The 10,606-nt window shown below is 46.1% G+C and overlaps 1 protein-coding gene across 1 annotated transcript; it reads right to left on the bottom strand.

Annotated features, from left to right (window-relative positions):
- Positions 1-407: 407 nt before the first annotated feature.
- LOC128736584 (uncharacterized) lies at positions 408-1,504 on the bottom strand. Its single transcript, XM_053831074.1, has 2 exons — positions 1,487-1,504; positions 408-974 (listed from the first exon to the last, which is right to left on the bottom strand). Exons 1-2 carry the CDS (start codon positions 1,502-1,504, stop codon positions 408-410), a joined length of 585 nt encoding a protein of 194 aa, XP_053687049.1.
- Positions 1,505-10,606: the final 9,102 nt, after the last annotated feature.

Here is a 10,606-nt window from a genome sequence, read left to right as displayed (position 1 = left end):
TTCGGAAAAATTTTTTCTTCGCAAAAAGTAAACCCTTCCGCTGTCTAACTACGTTAGCGAAAAAGGAGGCTACCGGGCATTCCGCCTCCGGTTGATGATTTCAGTTTCGATCGATATCACATTTGGGGTATGAGCTATGCAAAAATAAAACGAATGAAACCGTAGGATTTTTAGTCAGTTGAAACATGTCAATTTCGTATACTAAAGCGTAGGAACTGTTGCTGCATGGTAGATTTCGATACGAGATGTTTTTAGTCTCGACTAGAGTACTGGAAAGGAAATACTTATAAATAAATTACGATGTCAACCTACTTTGTAGGGTTGGCCGAAAAATTGGGTGATTTGCAGCCTAATCACGAGATGGAATTTTAACGAAACGTTAGTTTAGCTATTGGCTAGAGCAAATTTCAACGGTAATAACCCTCGCCGCCCTCTTCGCCTCCGTAGGACGAGGATGACTCGCCCTCGTAGGTCTGCCCCTCGGAGCCACCGTACGAGGATGCCTCCTCATGAGCCCGGGACGAAAGCTCTTGCGCCTCGTACGCCAACTTGGCTAGCTCCTCCTGGTGCAGCGGTTTTCCATCGATCAACACTTCAGCGTGGAACCCGGTGTGCTTGTTGGCCGAGTACTTGACCGTTCGCAGTTTGCCATCCGGCTGCTGAACGCTGTACTCGCCGTGCACTTCGTCCTCGTGGCGGTGCTCCTTGCGATTCTGCGAAACCTTGCTCTTGGGATCCTCGACTCCGTACTCGAAATGGTAGTCCGGTTTGGCCACATAGTCCACGGTGTGTCCATGGCCGTGCTTGTCCTCGACGAGAACCTCATGTGCCGGACCGCTTACCGGACCGCTAAATTTGGCATAAGAAAATCCAACGCCACCATGCGACTCTTCCTCTGCCTCCTCGTGGTGATAGTGATCGTCCTCGCCGTACTGGGCCGCCACCAGCGAGAGCAAAGTTACGCAGGCAATTGTCTAAAACAAGATTGAATCAGGGATTAACTTCATTTATTTTCTGAAAAAATTGGAATAAATAGTAGCGCCTATAAGCTTGAAACATTAAATCACTAAGGATGGACGAAAAAACTCAGTTACAACTTCCATAATCACATCACATGCACATTAATCGTCGCAAAGAAAAACCTTGCCTCTATCTGGTTTACCACAATTGCATCACAACAGCACAATTTCATCATTTAACTTCCTTATTGCTTCTTGTCGAAAGATTATGTGAAAACCCATTAACCAACTTGCATACAAATCCGCAAACATGCGCAACGCAGTCAATTATCATATTTCCTTTTCCATTTAACACATTCTTTTCTTCTGTTTCCATTTTCAACAGCGGTTAGTTAAACTTTCAACAATCACATGGCACCAGAATGATGATAACAGTCCATATATAATAAACTTCCATTCCACTCGTCACATCCTTAAACCTCGAATCCGTGTCCTTAAGCCACCACTTTCTTCTTGCTGACACTTACTTTCAACAGGAACGCCATTCTTCCGCTTGTTGGGTGCTTATGAGCTTCGCTAGCTGCTTCCACGAAGCTGACTATTGTTTCTCTATCGATGGAAAATTCACGACTGTGATTTGCGTAGGTCTAAACTGCATTATTTATAACCACCACCCCGGGTCTTTTCTTCGGTGGGCTGTGGAAAGCTGATGCCGGCTGCGAAGTGGCGCTCTAGCGGCCGCCGGCCGTAGAGCAGCGTACGGCAGCCGAAAAGCGCCCGGGATGATGGCGTAATTGAACGCGCCCAAAAGAGAGTGAAAATTTCCCTCGCAAAGAGGGGAAACGTTGGCAGCTCTTGAAGAGCCAAGAAACCATCGGTCCTCCCATCCCAGGGCAGGACGCTGCGCGCCACGCCGGTCGGCGACGACGAAGACGACGACGACTCGATTGCAGAAGCTTGGCGTAAAGGAAAAATTTGGAAATTGGCTGAAATGTTCCCCATTACACCAGCGGCAGCAGTAGCTCTGCAATGGGTGGCGGAGAAGTGTGAAAACCCAGTAGGTAAGCCAGAAGCGCAGATAATCACTATAAAATGCAATGAACAAAAAATTATGATCGTGATATAAACCGATTACACTATTAACTGCGCCTCACTAGTTCTGCCCGACTGACGGGGACGAGGTGCGTTGTTTGGAAAATTGTTCCAAATAGAGTGTGGATTTAATATTATTTATCTTATTCTTAGCAAATCACATTTATTGAACTAAAAGACAGGGTACGATCTGAACATACTTGTAACGGATGTGATGTGCCATCTGTCGAGCATTTTGGTCACCGCTGCTGCGCTGGTCTACAATAACATTGATGATGTCACGTTTACCGGTGATATTACCCACCGAAAAAAACGGAAAACTCAAAACCCTAAACCCGTATATAAGCACCATTCCGGTGCGCTGCTGGCAGTGTGTCGAATGTGCTTCACATCTTCCAATTACTGCACGGTCTCATCGGATTTGGCCCACTGATTTTCGGCCAATCTTATGCGCTCACCCTGGTGCGTAACGACGCGCCGCATCCGACTTATTCTGAATGTGGTTCATCAGGTAAGCGACCGGCCGCACACCGGTCGGTGTGACGGCATGCAACAGTTCAACGATTCCGTTTTCGAGTATGAGTCACATGAGTCATAATAGACCACAATTCGAAGCACACACGTACACAGCATCTCTCAGCTTAGCGATCGAAACGGAAGCGTAACGCCAGCACGTGAGGCGTTTTCTTGTGCGGAAAATCGCATTATTAATTATTTCAATAGAAGCTGAATAGCAAAGGTGGAAGGAAAAAATTCACACGCCGCGTACCTAGTTCGTTACGGCAAAATTTAATTATTATCTTCCGAAGTTGATTCAAAGCGTCTCTTTTGCTGTCGTTTAACCGTCAGATTAAATTCAAAATTGGCACGCACACGAACCTAATAGCTTTTGTAAATTATTTCAACCTTAATTATTCGTTTGATTGCTTTTTATTTATTTTTGTCCGTTTGAAGATTAGGCAATGGGTTTCTAGGTGTGACCAGAAGCTACAATTACGTCATAATATATTATGGACCGTTTATATTATGGTTTTATACCCATATTAATCATAATTTCTAGTTAAATACCCGGAAAGAAAGCAATACTAAAAACTGCGTTTGGCACGGCAGTTTGTCTTTTCAATCACTTCCTAGCGAAACAATATACGGTCATTTTTTAATAAAATCACGAGCGTGAAAATCCTAGCATAAAAATCAACATAACCGTTGCGTGTCGAGAGGGTCTACGTACACCCTCTAGCGCATTCTTTAATTCCACTTTCATTGGGCAGATATTTTCTGTATCAAAGACTTCGGTCCTGGGCTACTCGTCGCCAATTCGTTGAGCGTCTCGACAAATGCAAGTCGGCTTCAACCTAGTCGAGCCATCTAGCACGTTCAACCCCTCTATTCCTGCTTACGGGAAAAGGTTTCTTCTTCTTCAGCAGCATAGAGCCGGGGTGGCTCGTGCTGTTTCCAGCACTCGTCTCCATTTAACTCGGTCTTGGGCCACTCGTGGTCCGCAGTTGCGCGAGCCCCCATGAAACCCGACTGATAATTCCCTACGAAACCTTGTGCTATCGGTGACAGCCGGCGTAACAGGATCTGGGAGAGTACCTTGTAGGCGGCGTTTACCAGCGTAATACCATGATAGTTGCAGCAGTCTAGCCGATCGCCCTTTCTGTAGATGGGACAAACCACTCCATCCATTCCTCCGGTAGCTTTTCCTCCTCCCAAATCCTCGAAATAGCCCACTGTAGAGCCTTTGCTAGCGTTTCTCCGCCGTGTTTATAACGCTCTACCGGCACGGAATCCTTCCCAGCGGCTTTATTGGTCTTCAGCAGCCCGATTTCTCGTTAAACCCGGGGAAGGGTAGTTATTGAAGAAAACAGATTTCACTTCACAGCCGTCCGACATCCGTGCTACACGACCGGCTTTCCGTAGTTTCCAACTTTCGCCAGGTGTACAGGGTGTTCAATAAGTTCGAATACACTTTAAAAATGTGTTTAAAAAATGAAAATACAAGATATTTTTTTCTGAGTCAATTTTTATTGTGTTTATTGATAACTTCACAACATATTTGGTGGAAGCACCCTCCCTTTGTGCTTTATGGCGAGCCGTTTCTCAAAAGAATCACACGCGGCACGCCCCTGGTCCATCAGTATCTCGTCCCAGATCTTGGAAATGAGCTTCTTGAATTGGTCCATAGTGCTCACTTTATGTTCGTTCTGCTTGGTCACAAAGTCTTATCGAGAAAATCAGTCAAATTCTCCCGACTCGACACCACGCTTGGACGATATTCGCCGTGTGGGCCGGTGCGCCGTCCTGTTGAAAGACGTAATGATCTTTCCCGTAGAGGTTACGCAGTGCCGGGGCCACAACCTTCTCCAGAACCTCGGTCTTTTAGTACGCGGCGTTGATTTTCACATTTTTTCGATAAACACCAGTGGAAGCTTCCCACGCTTGGATACGGCCCCCTAAACCATCACCGACGCGGCGCTCTGGAACCGCGGAATGTTTATGGACGGGGGGATGCTGACCAACGTCGGCGCCCACAGCCGATTATTTTGGACATTGTTCGGCTGTTGCAAGATGAAGAGTTTTTCATCAGAAAACACGAACTCCTGACCAGCGTGCAGCGAAATTATCAGTTTTACTCTGTCCAGCCTCTTCTGCGATGTAGCTTCCGTTACCCCGTGAACCTTGCGTTTCTTGTACGGATTGCATCCCAGATCCTTCGCCATGATGATTTGGGCAGCCCCGATCGACACATCCAGGTCAACAACGGCCTTCCGGATCAAGTGGTTCATTTTTCAACGAACTCGCCGAACGCGGCCGCCCGGATCTAGCACGGTCCTTGGCCGAACCCGTCTCCCGGTACCGATGGATGGTGTTATAGATGAAATTCCGCTTCATCCCGTGGAATTTCAACCGCCGAAATATGTCGCCGGGTCGCTCACCTCTCGCGAACAACTTTACTATGACGTTGCGGTACTCCTTCATCGCGCGCAGTAAACAAATAACAAATGACATCAAGTCGACACCTTGCGTGTCGGCTAGCCTATATATAAGGCTAAAGCTGACACCAATACCAATACACAGAATGCACATGATGTGTACTTACACAACGATGAAAAGTTGTGTTCGAACTTATTGAACACCCTTAACGGTAGGAAACTCTCCAAGTAGTGATGCGCAACTCTTCGCTTCCCGTTCATACTCAATCAAAAAGTATCCGCGGCACCTTTCGTTTAGGTTGGTAAACAGCTGGATAATGCATACGCGCACGGTACGCGTCGGTACGCGCACGTGTTGGCATGAAATTAACCTCAGGCCCAATCCAGCTTTTTACGAGCCATAATGGCGGACGGGTTCATAATATTTTAACAGCATTTTTGACATTTCCGTAATACATCGCACGTTTTCTCTCCGTACATTCCTTTAGTTTTACGGTGAACGCGCGGAAAGAAAACGTGCGATGTATTAGGGAAATGTCAAAAATGCTGTTCAAATATTACGAACGCGTCCGCCATTATGGCTCGTAAAAAGCTGGATTCTAATAGTCACCTCAATAGCATCCCGTTGGAATCAAACACAGGGTTGTAGACATGCTAAACAGTTTATCTATCCAAACCCTGCAGTAGCTAAAAAACTACTCCATTTAACTCGTAGTGAACTACGCACGATCACGGGACTCCTAACAGGACACAGCCCCGCTCTTTATCATTTAAAGAATATCGGCAAGGTATCATCTGACACCTGCCGCTTTTGTAACTCTGAACCTGAAAGTTCAGCGCATCTGCTCTGCTATTGCGGAGCTCTTGCATTATCAAGGCACAACTTCTTAGGAAGTTTCCTTCTTACTCCATATCAGGTATGGAGCCTAAATCCCAAAACGGTCATTGGCTTTATAAACCATGTAGTACCGAATTGGGGCACAGGATTACAACTATTCCGCTCAACTCCATCAATGGGTATGAGCGATCCGTAAACTGTGTATAGCAATCGGGGCCTGCCACAAAAGACGATCATTAAGACTGTCGCAGTGGCCTTTTAACCCAATGCCCTTCTTGCATACAAAAAAAAAATAGTCACCTCACTCACCTCACTTCTCTCGCGGGTTATATTCTAACAGTCAGTCTCACCTCAACTAACAACACCCATTTCATTTGTACAGTCATCCAGGTTAGCGGAGTCACCTAGGTGTCTCTCAAAATCGCAAACTGATCTCTCACCTAAAAAATTTAGATGAGGTGACTGTGAGAATAGCGCTCCTCTAGTAGTTCTCAGCCTCAGCCTTATTCAGCTACTTCACGTCCTCGTATCAGAGTGGGACAGAAAAACATAAAGGGTTGGTGCAGACTTTACAAAGTATCCGTAAAAATACCAGTACAGGAAGCAAATAATGTAATTACGAACCGTAACAATCGACATAGACCAAGGCACCGCAAGGCACCGTATTGAGGGACCGTAAGGTCATTGTAGCGCTATAGGAGGTATCCTGGAAGGGGTCTATGGTACATTCGTATAGGAATAGATCTTCATTAACCAGAGCTACGGCAATACACGACACGAACTGGGTAGTGCTTTTATCGTTATGGACGAAAAGTAGAAGCATGTGACTGGGTGGTGCCCAAACGACATCCGTAAGTGCAAATTGGTTGGGTAGCTCTGCGCGCTGGGCCTAAACTGGACCCTACAGTGGTTCATAACCCAGCAACTCCTTTTCCTACCTCCTCATCGCACCAGCCTGGTTACGCGCAACCTCGGTGGAGATCGGGTAACCAACCCCGGTGGAAACCAAGGCCGTATGCTGACAGTGTAGGAGGGCTCCTTCGAGCTACGTTGGCCCTCCGGCTTTACTGTGGGGTTGTTTGTGGGCTTTGCAGACGTGAACCACTACAAACCATAGCAATGAACTCCGTAAGTAGTAATAACTCTAATCGGAACAATCGGCAAAGACCCAAGCGACGAAAACGGAGTAACGATTGGATATTGGGAACCATCGATACACCTAGAGATCACCCAACCAGACGGAATCACAAATCGACCACGTTCTGATAGATGGTCGGCGACAGAACCAATCCGGGCGTTAACATTAATTCGGATCACTATCTATTGATGGTAAGGTGAAAGATTTATTCGACAACTGAGGAGAGATCAGAGTGGCCAAAGGTAAACGAGATGACAGCGCAGCCCAAGCTAAACAAAGTACAACGCTTGGCATGTTTGTCAGTGACCAGCGCCATGCGCACTACACCAACTGCAGCCATGGAGGCAATTTCATACTTGCTACCTTTACATATTCATGTGAAGAAGGAAGCCGAACTCGGTGCACTAAGGTTGCAGATGTGTCGTAACATACTTGAGGGGGATCAAATTGGTCATCGCGTACTAAGGGAGTTCAAACTATCATCCCTAGTATCGACAATCTCTGACTGGATGGAGGCACGGCCTAACATGGATGTTCCATACAGTGTAATCACAGACAAACAGACATAACTCTTGGAACAAAAATCATAAGCAAACAAAAAAAAATTATCGTACCTCACATTTAGCCTGAACACTAGCACCATCTATGATCGACATTCCCAAATATCAAATAGCAACATGGGTATCCCTCGAAGTAGCAAGTATTTTTTATGGGGAATTCCCCTTCTTTCGTTGAAAAGCGCCACTTTGACCAAAACGGAGACATTCCCAACTAAGCCTAAATTTGAAATGACGGTTTAATCGGTACGAAGAATGGAAAACGAGTGTTATGTCTGTTTGTCTGTGGTGTAATTGTTACTGATCGCGCTGTGTTAGCAATGGAGGGCCTGTTCTTCCATCCGGTACCAACTGCTTCTTTACAGATGGATCAAAAATTGGGACTTGCCCAGGTTCTGGAGTCTACAGACCCGGAATAAAGGAAGCTCTTCCACTGAGCAAATGGCCCACCGTGTACCAAGCGGAAGTATTTGCAATTTGCAACACCTGCGCTAAGATATGACTAAAACGAAAGTACATATAGGTATGCTAAAATCGGAATCTTTACGAACAGCCAGGCTGCACTACTGGCTCTCAAGTCCACCAAATGTGCATCCAAATTAGTTTGGGAGTGCAGCACAACCTTGAGGGAGCTCTCCCGCCAAAACAAAGTTTCATTATTCTGGGTGCCTGGACACTGCGTAATCGAGGGCAATGAGCTTGCCGACAGCCTAGCGAGACAAGGATCTGCTCATCAGTTCATTGGCCCCGAACCGTTTCTGGGCACCTCCATATGCGCTGTCAAAAGCGAATTACTGACCTAAAAGCTAGAAATAGCTTCCAGTTGGTATAAAGCGCAGGGCTGTAGACAAGCTAAACAGTTTATCTACCCAAACCCTGCAGTAGTTAACAAACTACTTACCTTAACGCGTAGGGAACTGCGCACAATCACGGGAATCCTCACCGGACACTGTTCCACTCTTTACTATTTGAAGAGAATTGGCAAGGTCTTAACCGACATTTGCCGCTTTTGCAATTTAGCTGTAAAGCTCTTGCGTCTTCCAGGTTCAGCTTCTTCAGAAGCTACCTATTAACTCCATACTCAGTATGGAAACTTCATCCCAAGAAGGTAGTTGGTTTTATTAACCATGTAATACCTAATTGGGGCACAGTCTTACAACCCAGCTCAACTCCATCGATGGGTATGAGCAATCCGTAAACTGTGTACAGCAAACGGAACCAGCTACAAAAGACAATCTTCTTGACTGTCGCAGTGGCATTTTGGAACCCAGTGCCCTTTTGGCATGCAAAAAAAATTGATGGTAAGGATTCGTCAAAATCTGTTGTGAACAACATCCGATACCGGCGCCCGCCACGGTTTAATCTAGTGTTACTGAAGCAACCGGATGTCGCCGAAAGCTACGCGTTATCTCTCGAAACCGCGCTGCCGGAAGAGGACAGGCTGGATGAAGCCCGTCTTGAGGACTGTTGTAATGCCATGAAAACAGCGTAGCGGAGAACTTCCTAGGCCGTGTGGCACTGAATCGACGTAATGAATGGTTTGACGAGGAGTGCCAGCAGATATTGGATGAGAAGTACGCAGCGCGGGTACAAATGCTACGTAGAACCACCCGTCAGAATGTGGAGCGATACAAACTGAAGCGGAGACAACAAACCCGACTCTTCCTAGAGAAGAAGCACCACCAGGAGGAGAAGAAGTGCGTAGAACGCTTTCACAACACACGGAAGTTCTATCACAGAGAACAGATTAACAGGCTCGAAGGAAGTAATCGATTTTTTGTGTGTAAAATCTGTTGGTAGCGCCCTCCATAAATAGTTTGCCAAACGCATCAAAAAATATGCATGTACCTTTATCAATATTTCTTTGTGCTGGAGTTACATAGCAGCGATGGCAGCGACATCAAGATTTAGTTTGCCACTTACTGTTCGAGGGGTGCTCTATTGAAGGATTACTCGTAGATTACATAAAAACACTTTTTGTCAATTACCTGGTAGTCTGTTCTCTGTGGTTCTATCAGAGACTCAACATGTTAAAAGCTTTTGTGCCTCGGGCCGAAATGTGCAGAGATAAAGATGGAGGTATCTTGACTGACGACCGTGCATTGATCAAAAGGTAGAAGCAGCACTACAATGAACACCTGAATGGTGTGCAGGCGGATGACCATGCTAGCGAAGGAAGTGACCACAGTGGTGTAGCAAGCAACATAGATGTGCCACCCTCATCGATAAGGGAAGTTAAAGAAGCCATCCAGCGGCTGAAGAACAACAAAGCAGCGGGAAAGGATGGCGTTGGAGCAGAGCTTATTAAAATGGGCCCGGACAAGTTGGCCGGCTATCTACATCAACTGATTGTCAAGATTTGAGATACGGAACGACTACCGGAGGAGTGGTAAACGGAGTTATTTGCCCTATCTACAAGGAAGGCGGTAAGCTGGATTGTAAGAACTACCGAGCGATCACTATCATGAATGCCGCCTAAAAAGTGGTGTCCCAAGTCATCTTCCATCAACTACCGCCAATAGCCAATAGATTTGTGGGAAGTTATCAGGCCGGCTTCATGGAGGGTCGGTCGAAGCAGGAGACTTCGACAAGGAGATGGCCTTTCCTGCCTGCTATTCAACATTGCCTTCAATGTTATAAGACGCACGGCGATCGAAATGCGGGGCAAGATTTCCGATTCTCGTGTCACGAAATTTCCGATGTGTTAAAATACGGTACAGTTTCAAAACTTCGATTTTCAAGCATTTTCAATGAACAGACTAAATACTGAACTGTAGCATTATATACCTAATGTAAGCCCACTCCACGATCAATTGGATTAGTTAAAGTCAAACTCATCATTGAGTTCATCTACCCGCACGTCTCCGTCGGCGGAATTCATTAGTGGGACATAAAGTTTGAATGCACTCTAATTGGCAGCATCGTTGCACCTTTCTCGTTCAATACCGCCGCCGCCACCAGTAATTTGCCGGCTGAACCGAATCCCTTGTGTAAAACCCACAGAAAATCAGCTTTGCAAACCATCGAAACAATATGCTCCGGTCGTTAGTTACGGGATTTAGTAATTTATCCATCTGCGATAGTAA

Source organism: Sabethes cyaneus, chromosome 2 (assembly GCF_943734655.1).
Source record: "Sabethes cyaneus chromosome 2, idSabCyanKW18_F2, whole genome shotgun sequence".
In the NCBI taxonomy this organism is placed as follows: domain Eukaryota; kingdom Metazoa; phylum Arthropoda; class Insecta; order Diptera; family Culicidae; genus Sabethes; species Sabethes cyaneus.
Note: the sequence above shows the minus strand (reverse complement) of the source record. Positions and strands in the feature narration are given on the sequence as shown.